General features: G+C 42.4%; 1 protein-coding gene across 1 annotated transcript in view; it reads right to left on the reverse strand.

Moving 5' to 3' along the window:
• CHCHD3 (coiled-coil-helix-coiled-coil-helix domain containing 3) overlaps positions 1 to 24,624 on the reverse strand; it is a 139,769-nt gene that overhangs the window by 46,728 nt on the left and 68,417 nt on the right. The window contains exons 5-6 of the mRNA XM_031061888.1: positions 11,235 to 11,249; positions 10,259 to 10,342 (exon numbers count right to left, since the gene is read on the reverse strand). Of these exons, the coding sequence (XP_030917748.1) occupies positions 10,259 to 10,342; positions 11,235 to 11,249 (99 nt within the window). The remainder of the gene's footprint in view (positions 1 to 10,258; positions 10,343 to 11,234; positions 11,250 to 24,624) is intronic.

Below are 24,624 nucleotides of genomic sequence, written 5' to 3' on the forward strand. Positions count from 1 at the left end.
TTCCTGCTAAAATCCCGGTGCCATCGGCCTCCTGCCCACCTGGGCACACCTGGGGATGTCCAGCTGCTGTCACCAGCACCCCCAGGGACATTTCTCCAGGCTCAGACCCTTCCCAGCTCCCTCAGCCCCTCCTGGTTCTCCAGACCCTTCCCAGCTCTGTTCTTTCCCCTGGACACTCTCCAGCCCCTCTGATCTGAGGTCCCTCAGCAGGGCCAGCACAGGGGAATGGTCACTTCAATTTAGAGTTGTAATCTTTTCTAATTACGTTACCTCAATTAAGAAATCCTCCCTGAGGGTTGCTTTAATCCAACATTAACTTAGCGCAGTATTTGTTCCCAAACTTCAGCTTGTGATGGGAAGATGGTGGGAGGAGGGAACAGAGCAGGGTGAAGAGAAAGCTGCTTATTCATTAACTCCCCATATGTTAAAACATTTTGCCATATCCTATGTAAAGTGATAAACACAGCTTTTAACATTCAAAAAGTGCCTTCAGTTTGGTCCTTTCTGCCTGTTTAAAATGTTTCCCTCTCATGACAGCTTTTTTCGCTCTGTAAGGAGGAGAAGGGGAAAAGCTCAGATGCAACTACACCCAAAAAAATCCCCATGATCACCAGGGGGGCTGAGGAAATGCTGGAATTTTGACTCAGAAAGTGACAGGTGCTAGATAAAATTGGCTTCACTGGGATTTCACTGTCCCAGGCTGCTCCAGCCCCAGTGCCCAGCCTGGCCTTGGGCATCGCAGGGATGCAGGGGCAGCCCCAGCTGCTCTGGCAATGCCAGCCCAGCCAGGAATTCCTCATTGCCAAGATGCCATCCATGCCTGCCCTCTGGCAGTGGGAGCCATTCCCTGGGTGCTGTCCCTGCAGGCCTTGGCCCCAGTCCCTCTGCAGCTCTCCTGGAGCCCCTGCAGGCCCTGCAATGTGCTGGAAGCTCTCCTTGGATCCTTCTCCTCTCCAGGCTGGGCATTCCCAGATAGTTTGGAGCACCCTGGGGCAGTGGAAGGTGCCCCTGCACATGGTAGGGGGTGGAGCTGGATGACCTTTTAGGTGCCTTCCAACCCAAATTAATCTGTGATTCTATAAACACAAGGGCTCTGAGTTATCAGTTTCCATCCAGATACCATCACCCCAGGGACTTGTGCTAATTCCTCCAAAATAAAAACATGGAATTAACTAATATTTTTCCTTAAACTTTCTAAACCTTTTTTAAATTTTTTTGCACATGCTGAAGAAATAAAAAACTGCAACAACCTGTATGAAACTGTGGTTCCACGTTAAAAATGATCAGGTGTCTTAGTGCACAGCAGGAAAAATCCTGGGATATTGGTTATCACAGGGTTTTTTGTTCTCTGTGAAGACACACATACATAATGCAAAATAATCTATATACAAACATTCAGGGAAACATCAATAGCTGCTATTCAGCGTGGAACAACTCCTCATTTTGTTATTAAGCAGCATTTCAGCCTTGCTATTGATTGGATATGTGATAGTGAAAGATGAGACTGAAGCAGGTATTTTTCATGGCAAACATGAAACTTCTGCATTTTTGGTGCACTTGAGGGAAAAATGCATGGCTGAGGTGTGTGTTTAATAATAAACATCTTAGCTACTTAGTCAGAAAGGGTAAATAGAAGATTATGAGCAGGAAAAAAATGAAATCAAGGCTGAGACCCAATTGTTCAGAATAATGATTGTGGCTGGGTAAGATATGGAGGCAGAGCATTAAATCCAACACTCCAGCCTGGGCTGTCAATCAGGTGGAGGTTTCAGATATTGTAATTGGTAGCAAGTTTCCTAATCTCAACCTGCCAGGCAAGAAGCAATTCAACAAAAGCTCTGTCCCCCAAACAGAATGAAATCTGAAAAGAGGAATTTTCTAATGTTGGCAAGATCACTGGGTGGGTTGACAGCTTTATTATGCTAAACTGACAAAAACATTACGTTCTGGTCAGTGCTAAAAAAGGGTGTTTTTTCAGGAGCAATGTGGAAATACAAAGCACTGGGAAAGTCTGATGAACTCCTACTTTTATCTCCCTGGTGCAGCACATGAGCTGAGACATAGAAAAGTCTCCTGGCCCAAGCACAAAATGAGAAATTAATATATCTTGATTTTCTCCTCAGGTCTCCCACTGCAGCGATTTGGGAGAGCTGCAAGAAGTCACAGTGGCAGCTGAATATCCATTTAAAAAGGAAAAGGCCCCACTAACTTCACAGAAATAACACAATTCATTAACAATGAGATGATATGGCAGTCAGTGGAATTCATCACATGGAAGCTGTAATGTATTTTATTGCTTCTATTGGAAAAGTGCTTGCAAATGGAGTTAAAGTATTGACTCTGTGTGTGTGGGTGCATATATACATTTATTTATTTGATACAGAAAGAGAAATAGAGCCAGGCAAATAGAAACAGGACACTAATACCAAGAGAATCTCAAAAATAGGAGCAGAGTGGGAATGATGGAACTATTTTCTTTCAAACCACGGGTATTTAGGGAATATTGGAGTAATTCCATGCCTTCACGGGAACGAGAACACCAGGTTTGTTGAGCTGTCCCTGCCTCTTCCCTAAGTGCTCATCAGCCAAAATAATTTCCTACTTGGCTGGATGCAGCCTCAAGTCTCCAAACATGCACCTACATCCCTGCTAGCTGGCTTTGGAACGTGTGAAGGAATGCACACAAATGTGGGGAGAGTAAACACGTTTGCTCTGGCAAACGCAGACTTCTAAACACTCTGAGAGGTGAGAGCAGAATCATGCTCTGCTCATGGAATTCTCCCTGCTACAGCCACGTGAGATCACAAAGAGTAAACACACTGATAACCAAACACAAATAGAAACAAACAAACAAAAAAACCCCTTTAAATTGCTAAATTACCTTGTAGGGAATGAAAATGTTTGTGGTTATTATCCCGCTTTGTACCAGTCCCCCCTCTGTTATCTCCATCTTGCAAACTCCACTTTACAAAAAGCCCAGCAAACAGCTTCTGATTGCTGAGTTGTTGAGATCTGAAAAGGTAAACAAGGCTCTGAAGCCTCTGAACAAATGTGGGGCTGGCACTGCTGGCACCTGAGCACTTGTGCTGATGAGAAAAAGCCAATTCCTGGCTGGGAAGCTGCAGATCAGCTCCTCAGCTCAGCACTGGGGCTATCATTGCAGAGCATGTTGGGCCATCCTAAGCCTTGAATACAAAAAGGAAGAGATCATTAAGTTATAATTTCCCCACACAATTGGTATAAGCATTTCCTACCAACAGGATTAGGATGAATACAAGATCCCAGAATAAAGCTGCTCAGCAGTAAGGATGGCAGTTTAGTGTCTAGTAAATTTGATTTCTCTGAAAATCCTGACACATCATAATAGCAAAATCCTATTTACTGTAGCAAGCAGGATGGATAATACCATTTAACACCTGGGATAGAATGTGCCATCAGCTCAGAGCTTTGTGCTCTGTGTGCTCATCTTACCTTAAGGTTAATGCTCCTTGACAGCCTCCATGGAAAGCAGAATCCCCAAATTAAGTGCAGAGCTTGGGATTTGCAAATCCTCCCTCAACGTTTAAGGCGGGGGAAAAAACGGGTGCAGAGAAGTGGATCAACATTTCCTGAACTCAAAGTCTGCATTCCCAGGCTGGGATCTGGCACTGAGCCCTCTGTGGGGCACGAGTCCCCACACAAAAGCCACCACAAGGCTGTGTGGGGGCTGTGGGATGGGCTAAGACTGTCAGAGCAGTGAGTCCTGGGCTGTTAAATGTGTGCTGAATCCAAGGGAACGCTGAGACCTCCAAAATCCTACAGAATGGCAGAACTGTGGAATTGTTTAGGTTGGAAAAGCTCTCTGAGATCATCAAGGTCACCAGTGAGCCATGTCCCCAAGTGTCACAACTTCAAGTTGTTTAAATCCTTCCAGGGATGGAGACTCCATCTCTGCCAGGGCTGGAGAGCCCTTTTAGGAAAGGAATTTTCCCAATTTCCAAACCTGCCCTGGCCCAGCCTGAGGCCGTTCCCTCTGCTCCTGTCCCTGTTCCCCCCCGGCTGTCCCCTCCTGGCAGGGACTTGTGCAGAGCCACAAGGGCCTCTGAGCCTCCTTTGCTCCAGGTCAGCCCCTTCCCAGCTCCCTCAGCCCCTCCTGGTTCTCCAGCCCCTTCCCAGCTCCCTCAGCCTCTCCTGGTTCTCCAGACCCTTCCCAGCTCCCTCAGCCACCCCTCAGATTCCTGCTCCAGGATAATTCTATTACCTCACCCCACAACCACCTTCACACCAAAATGCTCAACACTTAGAAGTATTTCTAGGAGCACAGAAATTTGGCTCCAGTGGAAAATATTATGATTAATATGGGGATCCATATCTTGCTCATTCACACTGATAAACTAAGTAGTTGTGTCATACAGCAGGGTATTAAAATTAATTTCCTTCTGCTCCCATGACTTGGGGCAGGATTCTCCTAATGATGCATATTAGCATTAGGAAGCAGTGCAACATGAAAATAGCTGGGTTTGCTGGAGGAAATTGGAACTGGGGAGTCCCATCAGTCTCAGAGGCAGAGCAGGAGCAGACACAGCTCACTGAGTGTCTGTGTGATGTCAAAACTACAGCGAGAAGCAGCAGAGGGTCATGTGCCCTTCATAAAAAATGTTGTAAGGCAAAAAGCAAAGGGGTGAAGGAAAACTGGGATGGCAGCTGCTCTGCACGGAAATTGTGTGCAAGTGTTGATGGGGAATGGAAGCTGCACAGCAAAGGGACACTGGAGATGCAGAGCTGGTTATGAATAAAGTCTATGCACACTGGGACTGAAACAAGGTAAAAATACTGCACCTCTCCACTGGAATGAGAGGGACAAGAGTATTGTATTTGGGTTACCCCCAGATGGAGGCAGGAATGATGAATCTGACTCCATGTTCTCAGGAGGCTAATTTCTTATTTTATGATACTATATTATATTAAAGAATGCTACGGTAAACTATACTAAAGAATAGAGAAAGGATACTTACAGAAGGCTACAAAGATAATAATAAAAACTCGTGACTCTCTCCAGAGCCCCACACAGCCTGACCCTGATTGGTCACTGAGTGAAAACAATTCCCATGAAACCAATGAAACAATCACCTGTTGGATAAACAATCTCCAACCACATTCCAAAGCAGCAAAACACAGGAGAAGCAAACGAGATAATATTGTTTTCCTTTTTCTCTGAGGCCTCTCAGCTTCCCAGGAGAGAAATCCTGGGTGAAGGGATTTTTCCAGAAAATGTGACTGCCACACAAGAGAATGAAGATATCAACGATTTTCCCTAAAACACCAGAACTGGAACAGCTTCAGTTACAGGGAAGTGCATGAGTAAGGACAGACAGAGATGCATGTGGCACACAGGGTCGGAATGGCCTTCCTTGGAAAGGGGCTCTGATTTCACACAGGGGCTCTTCTTTATTCCAAACAAAATTTATTTTCTCCTTAGAGAGTCACAGAATGGCTTGGGTTAGAAAAGACCTTCAGGATCACCCAGTGCCACCCCTGCCATGGCAGGGACACCTCCCAGTGACCCAGGCTGCTCCAGCCCCAGTGTCCAGCCTGGCCTTGGCCATTGCAGGGATGCAGGGGCAGGCCCAGCTGCTCTGGCAATCCCAGCCCAGCCAGGAATTCCTCATTGCCAAGATGCCATCCATGCCTGCCCTCTGGCAGTGGGAGCCATTCCCTGGGTGCTGTCCCTGCAGGCCTTGGCCCCAGTCCCTCTGCAGCTCTCCTGGAGCCCCTGCAGGCCCTGCAATGTGCTGCAAGCTCTCCCTGGAGCCTTCCCTGCTCCAGGTGAGCACCCCCAGCTCTCCCAGGCTGGCTCCAGCCCTGGAGCAGCTCCATGGGTTCCTCTGGGCTCTCTCCAGCAGCTCCAGGTGCTGCTGCTGCTGTCCCCAGGGCTGGGGCAGCTCTGCAGGTGGGGTCTCACCTGAGAGGGGCACAGGGACAGAATTCACCCCTCCCATGCTGCCCACAGGGGGCTCTGGGTCCCAATGCCCTTGGCCAGGACATGTCCAGCTTCTCCTTCACCAAAATCCCCAAGTCTTCCCCCCAGGGCTGCTCTCCTGCCTTTTCTCCCCTCAGCCTGGATTTGTGCTTGGACTGTTACAAGTGCCTGAATGAGGGATGTGGGACTCCAGGGACTCTCCAAAATGCAGTTTATTGTATCCAAGGTGTCACAGCAGCCCAGGCTGGTGGGTGACAGAGCTGTGCCCACAGCTGTCAGCTCCAGCTGCAGGCAGGCCTGGACACCCTTTGGTTTTTTCATGTTATTGTTCTCCAGTCACTAAAAGTTAGTACATTACAGTTGAAGCTAGAAGTTGTTTTTCAGTTTTCTTGCAGTGGAAAATTCTGAGACCTTTTTTCTACTTGCACCATTTGCTGACTTGTTTGCCTGTGCTATCTTTGTGCTTGGTAAAAACATCTTCTTGTTTGGGGTGGGTTTATCCTTTGCTCTAAGCCATAAAACCCCTTCTAACTAACACACCCTTTGCCTCCTAGGTTATCCAGTGAGACTGGCTCAGCAATTCTTTTATTCTAGATCAAAACTTGCTTCCATATCTAATCCTTCATCAGATTCTACATTCAAAAATCTTTCTGCTAAGCGCACGTATCTGTGAGACATTCTTGTCAAACTTTCATCCTTCCAAACAGACTGCCCTGAACCCTGTGCAGGACCTTGCACTTGTAAATAAACAATTAATACAGTGTGGAGCACAAAAACTCGGTGACTTCAGCACTGTTTTATCTCTGGGCTTTGCTGCACTCAAGAACCACCTTCCTCCTGTGGGTGGACAATGAAAAACAGAGACAAATTCCCTTCCAGGCCCCACGTGTGAGCACCTAAATCACAGCTGCACACCCCAGTCAGATGCAGAGCAGGGCAAGGCTGTTCTTTAACTGCTTTGTTCAACTCTCTGCTCTTGCTCTGCTGCTGTGGAGCATGCAATAACTAATAGCTTATGTGCTATCTTTGACCTAGAAACACTGGCAGCTGGTCGGGGAATTGCTGGGTTTTGGGGAAGTATCAAAAGGTTTTTAGCACATAAACCAAATTTATGAACAGTTATTCCCCCTGAGAATAGAACTGTTGATGTTTTACTATCACAGCTGTCACTTGTGCACAGTTATTTTGTCCTGTATTAATACCCTGTAAAGGTTGAGCATCTTCCCTGAGTCACTGAAATATTTTATAATTGACAGGCTTCATCTGGCACTGAATATGGATAATTTTCTCCATAAGGAGCACACTGTGCTGACACTAATCTGTTCTGTTGTCATCTCCCTTTATTATCAACGTCTGCATTGTTTTTTCAGCAGCACTGAAGAACACAAATACGAAGCTTCTAATTGAAAAGGCTAAATAATCAAAAAGCCAATTAATCATCGAGATGAGCTCTGACACTCCATGATGCAACAGCCAGAAATACCACATAGGCATAACTGAAGTGTTTTTAAAGTGTGCTTATTTGATGTGGGAATGATCTGAGATTGTAATTAGCATTCTTTGTCACAGGTGACAGACTCAGATTGAACATTTCTTCATCCTGACACAAATTCTCCAAGCTCCACTTGCTCCCACCCCACCTCCTGTTCCAAAATTCCAACTCTGCTGAGCAGCCCATGCTCTCTGTCTCTGTGCACCTTCCACTGAAATCAGGACAAGTTCAGGAACAACAAAGCAGCCTCTTTCTATGCTCTGTCATTTCCACACCTATTTTCATCCCAATTTTCAAAACTCCCAGCACAGAAGCTCCCAGGTGACCCCAAGAGGGAAGGTGGGATTGCAGGAGCTGTGACCCCCATGCTTGTCCAGGTTTTCACTCCCAAATCTCCACCTCTCTGAAGAAATTCCAAGTCAGATTTGGAACACACAGTTGGATCCTCTCAGAGCTGGAACAGCACTTTTTTGTGTAGGAGAGAGATGAAAATTTACCTTGATGACAAAGTGGATGACAACTTGGAAAAGCAGAGGATTTTACCTCAGGAATAGGAGTCAGAATGAAAACAGAAGGCTTGGTACCACAGAAACTCCACTCTGAATGCAGAGCAACATCAACCATGGTATAAAACACGGAATTCAGGGATTTTCAAACCAAGCAGAGAAACCAAGAGATGGCAGAATTTCATATTTCATATCCCCTGGGAGTGGCACTCAGCAGAACTCCAATGAAGTTATTTTAAGTTCATTATCTCCCTTGCACAGCACAAAAATGTATTTACACACATTGGAGTCTTCACTGACAGCAGCAAGTGAAGCCACTTGTCCAAATCAGGACAAGTTCAGGAACAACAAACCAGCCTCTTTCTATGCTCTGTCATTTCCACACCTATTTCCATCCCATTTTTCAAAACTCCCAGCACAGAAGCTCCCAGGTGACCCCAAGAGGGAAGGTGGGATTGCAGGAGCTGTGACCCCCATGCTTGTACAGGTTTTCACTCTGAAATCTCCACCTCTCTGAAGAAATTCCAAGTCAGATTTGGAACACGGAGTTTGATCCTCTCAGAGATGGAACAGCACTTTTTGTGTAGGAGAGAGATGAAAATTTACCTTGATGACAAAGTGGATGACAACTTGGAAAAGCAGAGGATTTTACCTCAGGAATAGGAGTCAGAATGAAAACAGAAGGCTTGGTACCACAGAAACTCCACTCTGAATGCAGAGCAACATCACCCATGGTATAAAACAAGGAATGTAGAACTCCTTGCTCTAATCCTGGGGATTTTCAAACCAAGAGATGGCAGAATTTCCTATTTCACATCCCCTGGGAGTGGCACTCAGCAGAACTCCAATGAAGTTATTTAAAGTTCATTATCTCCCTTGCACAGCACAAAAATGTATTTACACACATTGGAGTCTTCACTAACAGCAGCAAGTGACGCCACTGGGCCATGAATGTGAAAAATGACCAAGAAAAACAACTAAAAAGATGTAAAAGGTAAAAAAAGGTGAAAGAAAAAGCTGTCCAAGACGCATGGTTTATCAGACACCCTTTGCCATGAATTATTCCACACTAGGACCCCAGAAAAATCCAGTTTGGATAAAATCCCAGTGAAGCTTTCTCCTCTAACACCAAGCCAGTTATGTGAGAAAAAGGAAAGTGTTCTGTGGAGTTTTTTGGTGAAGGATCTTAATTTTTAATTAAAATAAATGAAATAATTTTAATTTATGTTTAAATAATGCACCGATTTGGAATCATTGAAGTGATTTTCCCTCATCCTTTCAAGCTCTTTCTCATTGCCAAGAACATGGGACTTCATTAATGTCATCTTCACAAAGAGAGGACAAAACACCGACACGGTATCGGACGTACCCTTGATTTAAAATATTCATTAAGACCAATTACACACCCTGATAATTTATGCAACATGTTCTTCCTCCTAATCCAGAAAAACAAGGGGTTTTCTTCTGGCCTGCTAAGCTGCATCAATGAATATGAATCTTGTTAACAATTTTCACAACCAACTAACACAAAAAAATCTGAATTAATCACCAATATATAAGCTCGGGAAGAAGGCAGAGGGGCAAAGGAGGCAAATGTATTCAGGCTGGAGGTTACAACCAACCTGGGAGCCAGGAAATGATGACAGCAGTAATTATTTGAAATTAACATCCTATAAAATAATACCCTGTGAAGAATAGGAATGTTAACAGCAATATGTTAAGCCACTGTAAGCAAGTCCCACAGCTTCCCAAGCTGCTCTCTACAGTTTAATTTCAAGTCTGTGATGAGATAAAGACACAGAAGTGCCTTTTAAACATGGTATAAACTTGGAATTAAAATTAAACTCTCCGTGTGCTGCTGGAGGAATCACTAATTCCACCCACTGAAAGCAGAAATTCGCTATGTCCCTTCACACTTCACTTTTTTTTTTTGTTGTTATTTTAATTTAAATTATTTTACTTGGTGACACTTCTTCATTTCCACTGGCTCTTCATCAGCGTTGGTATAAAATAACCTCATTATTTCATTTTTCTGTCTGTAATTACCGTGACAGATGAAATCCCACGGCAAATGTGAGAACTTTGTTAGGAAAGAAAACAAATATTCTCCCATCAAACCTTCCACCTTGTCAATATTAAGGCAGAAACAGCAGCAGCAATACAAAAATAACCCTTCTGGCCAGAATTTTAATCTTTCTCTCCTTAAAAAAGTCATCTTGTAAATATAACCAGGAGCAGAAATGAACAGAAAGGGAAAAAAAGGGAAAAAATGTGCATTAAAAGGGAAAAAAAAGGTTTTACCCTCTCTTCCAGCCGAGCCAGCTGCTCTTTGTAGTAGGCATCGTGTTTCTTCAGCTCCCTGTCCTTCTCTTCCAGCTGCCTGGCCTAAAAAAAAAGGAACAGAATAATAAAAATACTGAAAATATCAAGGATATATAATCCATAGTTCTGGGCTCTTTCCTCCCCTCCTCAATAGCTCTGCCTGAGTTTGCCCAAATGGATTTGGAACCATCACCAGAATGCACCAGGCTGGGATTTATTTTTGGTTTTAATTTGAATTAACTTGGCAAATCACTTCTGAATTTAATAAAACCTAATTCTAAACAGGTGGATATTTGGGAAAACAAAATCCTTTTATATATTTGCTAAAAAGTGCATCCAAAACTCTCCTGTTCTCTTTAATTAGGAATCACTCCTCTGGAAACTCCCACATTGGCTGAAAAATTCACTAAGCAGAAAAACCTGACCATGGGATCATTCCCATGTCCAAGAATCTAAAATAATACAGAATAATTTACAATATTTATCTTTTCAATCCCAATATGACCTCAGTGTTCTTTTAAGAGATACTGCTCCCAGCAAATTGATGTTTTTGGCTTTTCATCTGCAGTATTTCCCATTTTCCAGGATTAAGGAGACTCATTAAAAATTAGAAAATACATTTAAAAAGCACACAGGCACAGAGGAATTTATTAAATATATATAAAGCTCTAAGTCCTGCAGTGTAAATAGCAGACAAGTGATTTTAAACAAGCTATGAAGGATTTAAAGGACCTAAATTATCAATGCAAATACTTTCCAGGTTCAGCATTTTTAATAAAATATCTTTAGTAATTAATAATTATCTAATAAAGGTCATTACAACAACTACACCACATATTGTACAGATACAAGATTTGATTCCCTTTGTCCAGATTTTTTGAGTTTTTTAAGCAAACACCCAAGGAATACTTTAAAAAGTTTGGATTTTCCCTTGTTTCGTCATGCAACTCCTTACCTTTGCTTCTATGTCCTGAAGCATGTAAAAAATGTTAAAATTCAAATTAAATTTATTTTATCATCATGAACAGAAAGAATGCAAAAAAAACCCTCCACATGCATGTCAGGTATATCTGGAAAAATGCAGAAAACTACTTAGAAATTGTTGGGGTTTTTTATGCAACTTCTTCAAAAATACCCCACAAAAGCTGTATTTTGGATGAATTAAACTCTGTCCTCTGGCAGCCTCTCCCTCAGAATTCCATGGAGCACATGCCCTGTCCCCCAGCATTTAAATCAGCCTTGCCTCATTAATTACAGCTTTCCCTGAGCTCATTCCATGAATTATTCCACAGCCAAATTCCCATGGTTTGTATTGGTCATGGTTTGTTTCTCCTTGCAGACAATCCCTGATGATGTCCCACATCCAGTGGTTACAGAACTTCTAAAATTCACTGCAAGTTTTGTGTCCCCCAAACCAGACTCTCCCAAATATGGATTCATGGAATGGTTTGGGTTGGAAGGGATCTGAAAAATCATCTCATTCCAACCCCAACACCTTCCACCATCCCAGGCTGCTCCAAGTCCTGTCCAACCTGGCCTTGGACACTTCCAGGGATCCAGGGACAGACAAGCTTCTCTGGAAACTTGGGCCAGAACACCTCATATTCCAGATCTCATATTCCAGATTTAATATTCCAGATCTCATATTCCAAATCTAACATTCCATATCTAATATTCCCTTATCTTACATTCCATATCAAATATTCTTTATCTCACATTCCAGATCAAATATTCCAGATCTCATATTCTACATTTCACATTCCAGATCTCATATTCCAGATTTAATGTTCCAGATCTCATATTCCAAATCTAACATTCCATATCTAATATACCCTATCTTACATTCCATATCAAATATTCCATATCTCACATTCCAGATCGATTATTCCAGATCTCATATTCTACATTTCATATTCCAGATCTCACATTCCAGATCTCATACTCCATATTTCATATTCCATATCTCATACTCAATATCTAATATTCCAGATCTAATATTCTACATGTCATATTCCAGATCTAACATTCCATACCTCATATTCCACATCTAATATGCCATATTTCATATTCCAGATCTAACATTCAGTATCAAAAATTCCACATCTCATATTCCAGATCTAATATTCCATATCTCATATTCCATATCTAATATTCCAGATCTCATATTCCACATCTCATATTCCATATCTGATATTCCATATCTAATATTCCAGATCTCATATTCCACATCTCATATTCCATATCAAATATTCCATACCTCATATTCCAGATCTAACATTCCAGATCTGATATTCCATATCTAATATTCCATATCTCATATTCCAGATTTCATAATCCATATATCAAATTCCAGATCTTATATTCCATATCTCATATTCCATCTATCATATTCCAGATCTCATATTCCATATCTTCAAGGCATCTTCATGGGTACCCAAAGCAAATATTCCATGCATAACCATCCCATGATCCCCAAAGCACAGAAGATCTCCAGAACATTCCTGTTGTGCAAAACAGGCCAGTGGCAAAGAAAAGATATAATTAATATTCCATAAAGCTCAGGAGAACTCAGTTAAGGTTTAATTCTTCATTCCAGTCGTGTTCCCCACGATTCCATCCACGAGCTGGAACTAAAACTGACTTTGAAAGGCAATGGGATGGAAGAAAACCTAGGGAAGAACCTCCTGACTGAATTCACTGGCCCCTCTTCTGACAAATCCTGAGGGCACAGCTTTGCAGGGTGTAGAGCACAACAGGTCAAGGGCACAGCAACGACAGAAGAGACAAAACCCATCCTTATCCTCCAAGATTTAAGCTGAGCTTAATCCTTTTCCTCTGTCTTGCTGTGTTCCCTGATCACAGCAACATTTATTCCAAGGATATCCCTCAGAATAGAAGATTTTGCTCTGGGAATTTGATTAACTTGGGAAGTTGGGTTGATTTTTGGGTTTGGTTCCCTGTCACCCCTCAAAATAATTAATCATAAAACCAGCTGGATTTTACTGCTCTACAGTGACAGTGCTCATTGTGGTGATCTGTCACTGATAAATACATTATATTATAGTATATTTATAGTATATATATGTATTTATGTATTTATAGTGTATTTGTATATATACATATCTATTTATAGTATCTATAATATACTATATATATAGTATATAGAGTATAAAATACTAAATAATCTGCTTATCCAAAGGCTTGCTTCCCTGTGTTGTGAAAGTAACTGGAAGATTTGGTTGGCAAGTAAGAAAATCAGCAAAAAAGAGTTTCTTCCACCCCTAACACTTGTAGAGCGACGCAGACACAGCAAAGTTCATATGAATTAATAATAAATAAAATTATTCATTTATACAGGAGACTATAAATATGCCAATAGAGGAGAACTGAGTGCCAAAATACAAACCTGTAAAGTAATATTATATTTATGGGGCTGCAGCAACAAGATCCTTGTGAATGTCAATGAGCTGCAAGAAAATAATTAAGAACAGCCATGTTTTCAATTAGCTGAATGCTGCACTTCAGGTGTAAATGAGGTACTGGAACAGGTTGGTTGTTTCTTCACGAAAAGCTCTGACAGACAAAACCTTTGTTTGGTTGTTTTCTAAAGAAAAACCACCCAAATTTAATACCCAAATCAGATCACTAATATTAAACACAGGTTCTTCACTATCACAGGGAAACTGGACCAAGACTTAAAGGCCAACCTGGGTTTTGTTTTCAAAGGCAGCACCTGGATTTGGACAGCACTGGTAGGAGTTGCCCTCACTGGAAAAATGGATTTCTTCCCTCCAAAAAATTCCAGGAATCACCTTGTACCTGATTGCAGGGACACCTGCAAAGCCATCTGGGACAAAACCAAACCCTGCTCACACTGGATACAACAAAAGCACATTTATTTTGTCCTCTGTGAGGCAGAACAGAGCAAATAAGCAGCTGGTTGAAAACCTATGTTTAATAATTAAATTTTAAAAATAAAGAAAAAAAGGAATCTGTTGCTGGATGCAGCAAGATTCCAAGTGTGTGTGGTCATAAATGGCTATTATTTAAGGTGAGGATAAAAAAATCATTATCAGGTGGTTGAATGTAGGTTTGTAGGCAGATTTCAGACTCAGCTCCTGAAGCCTTTGGCAGTCCCAGGTTTGGAGCATAGACATTTTTTTTGTGTCCCTTCAAACCATCCTCACCCAAATTCATGAAATGGTTTGGGTTGGAAGGGACCTGGAAAATCATCTCATTCCAACCCCAACAACTTCCACTATCCCAAGCTTCAAATTCATTAACATCCCAAAAATTCACAGTGGAACTGCTGAGATGGCTCCAGTTTGGGTTTTTCTGGGAAAAGAATGATCTTCTTCAAAAGAAGAGTCCATTTTGAATTTATAAATTAACATCAGCCAGGTGAAAGTCCCTTGAAGGTCCTGCCTCAGGATCATCTCACCAAACATCAGGGGATGGGGCAGGTGGACACCAAGGGACTGGTGATCTCCCAAGGCACATCCAAGGATTCCAGACCTGGCACTGGGGCTGGGGGCTGGAAGAGCTCCTGTTTGTGAGTAAAATTTTCCGAAGGAAATGCTGACCACAGCAATGAGGGCTTTCATTCTCCTGGGAAAGCCCACATGGAATAGCTGCAGGTCTTGGGATGAGCCTGAAGGAAAATCTAAAGGATTAAAGGTTAAAAGGAAGTGGTGGCAGCTCCCTAAGCACCATCCCACAGGAGATCTGCTGGCAGCTCAGGATGGGTGGGATGCACCAGAACAAGAGAGATCTCAAAACATCATCTTCATCATCATCTCAAAACATGATGTTCTCAAGACAAGTTCTTCTCAAAACATCCTCTCAAAACATCATCTTCTCAAAACATCATCTTCTCAAAACATCCTCTCAAAACATGATCTTCTCAAAGCATCATCTTCTCCAAATATGATCCTCTCAAAACATTATCTTCTCCAAACATGATCCCAAAACATCATCCTCTCAAAGCATCATCTTCTCAAAACATCATCCTCTCAAAACAACATGATCTTCCTCTACCACACTGCTGGAGGTTTTCCATGTCTTTTCCAACCTGAGGTTAACTGGATGAGCATATCCATGGGTTAGAGCTAGGTGTGAATTCCAGAGCTGGGAATTCAGGTCCAGGCTTTGAATGTCACATGTAAAACAGTTTTTGGGCATTTCAACAATCATGGTTTGGGCTTGAAGGGACCTTAAGGATCCTCTCCCAAATCCCTGCACAAGCAGCGACATTTTCAACTCCATCAAGCTGCTCAGAGCCCTGCGCACCTGACCCTGGATGTTTCCAGGGATCTGACATCCACTGAATTCCTCTCCCACTCCCCCAGGTATAGCCCTGTGCCTCCACGTTTGCACACAGATAAAATCAGATAAAGCTTCATAATTTGCATAAATTATTATGATCAGTAAAACTACTCTCCTCTTCCACTGCATGGAGTGTCCCAAGAAAAATAATTCCCAATTTCCACATTTCATGGATGTTGAACTGCCCCAGTTTTAATTTTTAACCCTCTGTTTCAGCATATAAATACACTCATCATACTGAACAGGCAACACCAGGAACTTATGGATATTCTTGAGAACAGATGCTGGTTCCTTCCCCCTCAAAGAATTCCTTTTAAATTATCAGCACACACAAAATCATCCCTAAGCACAAAAAAATCGTGTGGACACATCACTTGAAAAGAGGGATGTTCATTTCCATTTGTGAAGGTGGAGAATTGTTAGGAATTGGAAATGGCAGCACCAATAATGTATCATAAAACAGAGTCTTTGACAAGTGTAATTAAAACAAGCTTTTGTAATTACCACTAAATGTGCTACAGTACATTTTCTAAAAATAATGAAGTCCTAAAAGAGCGAGTCGAGCAGATAAAAAAGATCACATTGAGAGGAGGAGGCTAATGGAGAAAATTAAAAAATTGAATTTATGAACAAGTAAGGATCTAATGTAAGAACAGAAGATGTGACAAGAAGCTTCATTTACTGAATCTCATTATAGACCAAAGGAGAAAAACACAAATGTACAAATGCCAAGAAAAGAGTTACACACTCCAATCCAAATGTGAGTCATGGGAATAGGCACAGGAAAAACCCACAGGAACGTCACTCTCCTCCAAGGCAGAAATTCATTGAGGTTGTTGCCGCCGATGCCCTGTGAAGGCTGAGCTAGGACAGAGGCTGGGCAGAGTTCCAGATTGAAGCAGGGATTTATGAAAAGGATCTCCTCCATGGATGCACCTTGGGCAGCACAAGAGCCCAGCCAGGGCTGCACCCAAGATGAACCAAAATGGCCCCAAAATGCACGAGCGCTCCCGGGGTCTCTCCCTGGGATCAGTTCTGCTCCATTTGCACCTTGCAGTTCATTGTCCCATTCCAGCTTTAGCCCCTGCAGTCCCACCCTGCTTGTTTTTCTCTCTGCAGCCCACGGGGTTTGTGCTCCTGGGCTGAGATTTGGGTCATTTGTCCTTGGTGCCCAGCTGGAGCAGGAATTGTTTTGTCTCCCTGCTCTGCGCACAGAGATCACCATCCCATAATATGAAGCTCAGAACTGCACACTAAAGCAGCACAGAGTGTGAAAAATAGAAAAGCTAAACCCTGAGGCATCACCCCAACAAGTGCTTCTACTATGCCAGAATAAAAAGCTGAGCAAGGAAAACCTCAGAATGCCTCAGGCTGGAAAAGCCCTCCAAGATCACCAAAGCCAAGCTGTGCCCAATCCCCACCTTGTCCCCAGCCCAGAGCTCTGAGTGTCACCTCCAGGCATTCCTTGGACACCTCCAGGGATGGGGACTCCAAGCCTCCCTGGGCAGCCCCTCCAGGATGTGGGACACTGGAAGAGGAGGAGGCGGATGATTTAGGGAGAGAAGAGAGACCAGAAAGATCCCAGAGGTTTCTGCTCAAATGGGGCCAGGGAAGAGGCCACAGCTGGCACCCCAGGGCTGCATCCAGCTGGGGTTTGAGAACTTCCCAGCATGGAGACACAGAAGCTCTGCTGAGCCTTCTCCATCTGCAAGGGACAGGGCTCATGGAGGAGAAGCAGCAGGAGAGAAGTTCTGAGTCACCACTCACTCACTTGAGAGGACCGCAAGTTCGTCCAGCCTGATTTATTTTATGATCCTACCCCAAATCTAGGGCAGAAAAATCTCAGATTTGTACCAAGTGAGCAGAAATGAACAATTACAGAATGCCAGCCTGGTTTGGGGTGGAAGAGACTTCCAAGATCATGTCATTCCAAGCCCTTCCAGCAGCCCAGGTTGCTCCCAGCCCTGTCCAACCCATCTTTGTACAATATCAGCACTAAAGAAAAGCTGCCACTTCTCACCAAACTCCCAATGAACCATCTGGTTAGCTCAGCTTCAAAACAACAGACTCTGAAGACTTGATTTCCTTGCAAATAAAAATTAAAATACACTCATGCCTATTCTAGTGATTAGCAACAGGCAGAAAAGCCTCATGTTTCCATCCAACCGTGGTTCAAAGGAAAAAGAGATGCTGAAAAAATCTGAATTACATCTCTGTGTGTCACTGGGAATGAAAGGGAGGCATGACTTATTCCTGAAACTCTATCCATGCTTTTCAGTCAGCCAACACAGTCCAAGGAGATCAAACATTTTAAAGACTATCTGTACTGCTGCCAGGTATTTGTAGCAATTCAAATATTGTCTCTAACCGTGGCTGACAGCTTCTGATGTTTCAGTCATATGTCAAAGATGGAGTTTTTCACTAAACTGAAAGAAGCAGACTGCTCCACATGAGCCAAAGTGGATAAAACAGAGCAAGAGGACCGTTATCCTGTAAAATTCAGGGAAAAAAACCTGACAGCAAACTGATTTAGGACTGTGTTCTACTTCCATCTTTGTTCTTACACTGCTATTGTAGCAAACCATAAATATTTTTGCCATTTTTTACCATGTTCAGAATTGATATCAATGATGATTTTACAGAAATAGTTTTCAATTCCTGGATTAAATAACAGAAGGGTAAAGAAAAGTTATTGCTAAGCACAGTGAGTCAATATTTGATGCATTTTCAAACAAAACATGATGTAAAACAAAGCAAAACATAAGGCAGCACCACCCTTCCAAAAATTCACCACTGAAATCCAAAACGAAGCCAGAGAGAAGAAAATTGCACCTCAGTTGCCTCATACCCAAATATTCAGAGAAAATGTTGAAATTTAAGCTTTCCACCTAGGACTCTTCATTCTTGTGTCCAAACCCCAGCACCATTTATCAACAATGCTGTATTATCATCATTTTAAAAGCCACAATTCTCGTGCTTTGTAAACTGAAGACTCCATGGAATGCACAGAAAGAGTGAAATAATTCTCAGGGATGCAGCGTTAATAAAAGCAATAAAAATTCACCACCTCATTGAAGGCACTTCAAAGCCAACCTCATTTGGAATCCCATTGCAAACCTCCTGGATTTTGTGTTTATTAGAGGCCTCTCAGCATCAGGGGCCATTCTCCAGAGTTATTTTCCATCTGTGAATATCCCACTTTTTCTATCAAGTGACCCAAACTCTGCATGAATTGAGATCATTCCCTCCCAGCACAAGGTGCCTCACTGCTCCATCTGTGATCCTGAGGGCCAATTCCCACTGAAGGCACAAAGTGACAATGCCCAAGGAGGGAAATCCACTTTGGAATAGCAAATGAAAGGACATTTATTGCTGCTCTGCTATTCAAGGGATTGATTTCTGCTCAAGACAAAGAACTGAGCCACTTGTAATTACATCAGGCGCTTCTCAGTTTGAAAGATACAACACAAGCAGAACCTTCATCTTTAGAAGTTCAAAAAGGCAATAAAAATACAGATATCTGTTGTCTTAAAGGTATTTTAGCTGTGTTTTTTGGAATTTTGATCTCGTTAAATTGAATTCTTCTATTTAGTAATAAACAAACCATCAAAACTCATTGATTCAGCCTCAAATTATGCAGCCATTTTATTTCCCAGAGATTTTCCTATTCAGCTGCAGAATAAAAGAACTGTAACCAGCAGATAATTTCAGACTGCAGTAGTAACTCAGAAACAAATTCATCTTTAAACACAATATTTGACTTAACAGTGAAATTCAGGGATTAGCCTCACCATTGCCAAGGGAAGATAATTTTGGTGGACTTTTGGAAAGTCCAACTTTCCCAAAAGGCCTTTTGGCATTGAGACAGACAAAGAATTAATGTGGTAAAGAAAATATTTACACTAGTAGTGTGCACATATATCAAACTAAACACTTATCCCAATTAATAAGTCAGTTTTTAGCTCTGTTTCATTTTTTCCAGCACTCCGAAAACTCAATTCAAACAATTAACAAGACAGTTTGCAGTTCTTCATTTTATATCCATAAAATATTTAACTAAGTGTGAAAATCCTAAGTTAATACCATGTAGTTACCATAACTCTCTAAATTACTACCTACAAACAAAGACCCAGCAAACCCCTGGGAAAGTGGGAGAACACAGCAGGATTTAATGCTCTTTGTATTTTAATTACTAAATTACAACGCTGGTCTTTCAGCATTTTCTTTCAAGACTGAACAACCTATTCTGAAAGAAAAGCACCAGAGAATTATTACCTTGAGTAGAACAGGTCTGAAAGGGGCTGGGATTGATTTATGCATCGATTATTGGTGAGCATTTCCTTTTATATAATCCTATAACACGTGTCATTGAATTCCTGTGTCCAACTTCCACTCAATGCACTTTGATTTCTCTTCTCATTTGACTGCGGAGTCTCCAGGGCACAGCCTGGAACTCACTACACATCTGTGCAGTGTTTAACAGAATTAAACTTCAAGCTCTGCTGCTGTTTGTGTTATTCTAACAGAAATAAATAATATTCTAAGCACTGAAAATATTCAAACTGGATGCAAAAAGCTGATTTAATGCAAGACAGGAAGGGAAACAAAGATTCAGCTTAGTGGAGACCATAGTAGAAAAATAAATGACAATAATTTTTGGTTTTAATAAATGACAATAATTTTTGGTTTCGATAAATGACAATAATTTTTGTTTTTAATAAGCCCTTGCCCTGTTCAGATGGCGCATGTCTGAGTGTGCCAGGAATTTGGGAATGGGCAACTGAACAAACCCTCAAAATTATGAATATAATTAAGTAATTGAAGGCAGGAAAAACAGGGAAGAGAGGGACTGATGCTGACATTTCTATTCCATGCTCTGACATCCCTGTCATGAACATTTGCTGACACAACATTTAAAGGGTTTAACACTGCAAGGATTGTTCCAAAAACATGTTTCTATATGGTTCTACTAAAATGTTTATACAGTTTTGTGTAAATTTTTGTCACAGTTGGAAGGAATAAACCAGCTGTCCAAGAGGATATTCAAAAATAATTCAATAGCACAGAAAAATATTTCTATTAATTCTGTGCATAATTCTTACGCACAGAAAAACGTAAAACAAGTAATAATGAACTTCAATGAAATCCTCAAGGATTTCATGGAAATTACTGCATTGAAATGGCCAAAAAGATCAAACCAGAGAAGATCATGGCAGGTAAAATCCCAGAAGGGTTTGGGTTGGAAGGGACCTATAAGTGCCACCCCTGCCATGGCAGGGACACCTCCCACTATCCCAGGGTGCTCCAAGGTCCAACCTGGCCTTGGACACTTTCCAGGGATGGATCCAATGAGGATGAGTGGAAAATAACTTGGAAAAAAAAGTCAGCTTGAGCCAAGTGAAGCTTTTTTATCCTGACTACAAATGTCCAGAGAAAAACTTGATTTTCCTGCAGGAAAAGCCAAGGCAAACTCGTCCTGTATGTTAAAACAGCAAAATTAAAACAGGAGGAGATTTATTAAAAAAAATGGAAGGAGAAGACAGCACCACAACAAGATCACAGTATTTGATACAAATAAAATTCAGATCCTCCCAGAGCTCTGGTCACTCTCTGTGTATTTATATTCTGGTCACTGCAGAGAAAAGTTTTGGAAAAGAAAAAGCTGGAGATAGATAAAGACCAAACCCCTGAGAAGAGCTCTGTGTACAGGAGAGAGGTACACAAAATAATTAAATGTTCAGAGAAGGAGAGCCAGGCTCTCCTATTTACTCCCTCTCATAATACAAGACCAAGGAAATATTCAGTGAACAGTGAAATTGAAAAGCAACAAATTTGAAACCAATTAAATGCATAATTAACCTGCAGAACTCATTGCCACAAGTTATCAGCGAAGCCGATCGCTCAGCAAAACCTGAAAAGTTGAGATGTTTGTATTACCTCTGAAAACACCCACTTTTACCTTTAAACTACCTCAGACTCTGGATTCCTTGGAGCATCAACCCTCCTTTAACAATATAATATTATTTTAAACAATTAACAATACTGAAATCTGCCATGTGTCAATTATTCGAGATCATAAGCAGAAGGCAACTCCAAGGAACTATTTAATTTCTAGTGGTGTCTGATAAAAAACCTGATTTGAGTCCTAAATTTCAGCCCCTTTCAGCTGCTGTGAAGCTGTTTTTACACAGCCAGGGAAAAAAATAAGTTTAAAATTGACCTTGCCAGCTTTTTTTACCACACTCAAGATGAGAATTTATATGGGGATGACAGATCCACACCCAGAGCTTTGTGTAGAGCTGCCTCTCCTGGTTTGGGGCAGCAGCTAAAGGGGATGAGGAACTGCTGGGAAATGGAACTCAAGATATAAAACTACAGAATCTCATCAGCAGGGAAAATAAAGAGTTAATGAGGAAATTAAAACCGCTGAGCCACAAACCCTGACTGCATCCAATGGCTTGAGCAAGTCTCTGCTCAGTGAATTTCCCAAAATCGGCCTCATCGTCCTGAACACAGAATTCCAGGCAGCAAAAAGAGCAATTTCCAGCCTGAAAAAGAACAAAAGTGCTGAGGAGCACATGGGAGACAGGGACAGTGATTCCATGGCCCAGGCTCACCAAAGGAAACCACCACTGCTGCTCCTCAGGCTTCTGCCTTCCCACTTCCACTCTGGGAGAGGAGAAGGATCCAGGGAAACCTCAGAGCCTGCAGGGCTCCAGGAGAGCTGGGAATGTTCCCCTGGAGCAGGGAAGGCTCCAGGGAGAGCTTCCAGCACATTGCAGGGCCTGCAGGGGCTCCAGGAGAGCTGCAGAGGGACTGGGGCCAAGGCCTGCAGGGACAGCACCCAGGGAATGGCTCCCACTGCCAGAGGGCAGGCATGGATGGCATCTTGGCAATGAGGAATTCCTGGCTGGGCTGGGATTGCCAGAGCAGCTGGGGCTGCCCCTGCATCCCTGCAATGCCCAAGGCCAGGCTGGACACTGGGGCTGGAGCAGCCTGGGATGGTGGGAGGTGTCCCCACCCTGGTTATCCATGGTGCCTTTCGTGCATCTCCTGAAAATGACCCCAAAATTGAAGAAGTGCCATCCCATGCAGGAGGATGAGCTGTGCCCTTGGGTCAAAGCCTTGTGTAGCCTCAGGAAAGATTCCTTTTTTCTTTTCTTTTCTTTTCTTTTCTTTTCTTTTCTTTTCTTTTCTTTTCTTTTCTTTTCTTTTCTTTTCTTTTCTTTTCTTTTCTTTTCTTTTCTTTTCTTTTCTTTTCTTTTCTTTTCTTTTCTTTTCTTTTCTTTTCTTTTCTTTTCTTTTCTTTTCTTTTCTTTTCTTTTCTTTTCTTTTCTTTTCTTTTCTTTTCTTTTCTTTTCTTTTCTTTTCTTTTCTTTTCTTTTCTTTTCTTTTCTTTTCTTTTCTTTTCTTTTCTTTTCTTTTCTTTTCTTTTCTTTTCTTTTCTTTTCTTTTCTTTTCTTTTCTTTTCTTTTCTTTTCTTTTCTTTTCTTTTCTTTTCTTTTCTTTTCTTTTCTTTTCTTTTCTTTTCTTTTCTTTTCTTTTCTTTTCTTTTCTTTTCTTTTTTCTTCCTTTTCCTTTTCCTCTCCCTTTCCCTTTTCCTTTTTCCTTTTCCTTTTCCTTTTCATTCCTCCCCTTTCCCAGGTTCCCAGGGACACCTGCCAGGAGTCAGAGTGCACTCTGTGCAGAGTTTGGAGGCCCCACAATCCCTGCATTTCCCATTATTTTAACACTATTTTTTTTTTCTGTTGTGGGTGAGAGCGTCTGGAAGGGAAAGCAAACACTTAAAAGCGCTTTCTAAAAAAGAGGTTTCATCCCAGTCAATAGGATGCTTCAGCAAAATAGAAGCTGCCAAGTACTTCTATAATAATAGGGAAAAAAACCCCCACCAGCCTCTTTTGGGAGTTGCTAAAACATGTCAATTTTTATACAATCTTTCTTTTTTTCTGCCCAACGCTGTGAGTGCTCAAAAGCAAAGCTCTCTGCTGGATTTGTGAAGTGTAATTTTTTTTCCTGCATGCCTCCAATCTATTTGTCATGCAACACAGGCTGTCCTAGCCCACAGTGAGAATTAATGCTTAATTTTCTAAACGTGGAGAGACACACCAACTATTTGCACAAGTAATGGCACTGGTATTTGCATGAAATTGAGAATGGCAAAGAATTGCTCAAATTAGATTAATTTGGAAATGATAGAAGAGTTACAACTTTGCTCTGTCCTTTAAGAGGAAGAGAGAAAATGTGCAGAACAAAACATGACTGATCATAAATAGAGAAAAAGAGCTCATAAAATGTTTATTCAGCCTTTAGAACAGAGTACACGACACCCTGCTGAGACTCAGGTTATTCAACAAGATGTGGCTCTGCAATGAAACAGGAAAAACACCTGGGTGGGGATTGAAGGAATTCTTCCCTGGGAGGTGAGGAGGGGCTGGAATGGAATTGCCAGAGCAGCTGGGGCTGCCCCTGCATCCCTGCAATGGCCAAGGCCAGGCTGGACACTGGGGCTGGAGCACCTGGGATGGTGGGAGGTGTCCCTGCCATGGCAGGGGTGGCACTGGGTGGGATTTAAGGTCCCTTCCAACCCAAACCATTCTGCAGTTTCATGAATAAAGGTGGATAATGTGGATGGTGAGGCACTGGATGGTGAGGCTGGGGAGGGGCTGGGAACACAAACCCTGCGAGGAACCCCTGAGGGAGCTGGGGGTGCTCAGCCTGCACAAAAGGAGACTCAGGGCTGCCCCCAGCACTCCCTGCAGCCCCTGAAAGGTGCCTGTGCCCAGCTGGGCTCGGGCTCTTTCTCCAGCAGCTCTGACACAACCAGAGCACACAGCCTCGAGCTGTGCCAAGGGAAATTCAGGCTGGAGAGCAGGAAAAAGCTTTTCCAGCAAGGGGGATAAAGTTCTGCAATGGCTGCCTGGGGAGGGGGTGCAGTCACCATCCCTGGGGGTGTTTAACAAGCCTGGATGTGGCACTGGGTGCCAGGGGCTGGGCTGGGGTCCATGGCCTTGAAGGTCTCT

The sequence above is a fragment of the Geospiza fortis genome, unplaced genomic scaffold (genome assembly GCF_000277835.1).
Source record: "Geospiza fortis unplaced genomic scaffold, GeoFor_1.0 scaffold61, whole genome shotgun sequence".
In the NCBI taxonomy this organism is placed as follows: domain Eukaryota; kingdom Metazoa; phylum Chordata; class Aves; order Passeriformes; family Thraupidae; genus Geospiza; species Geospiza fortis.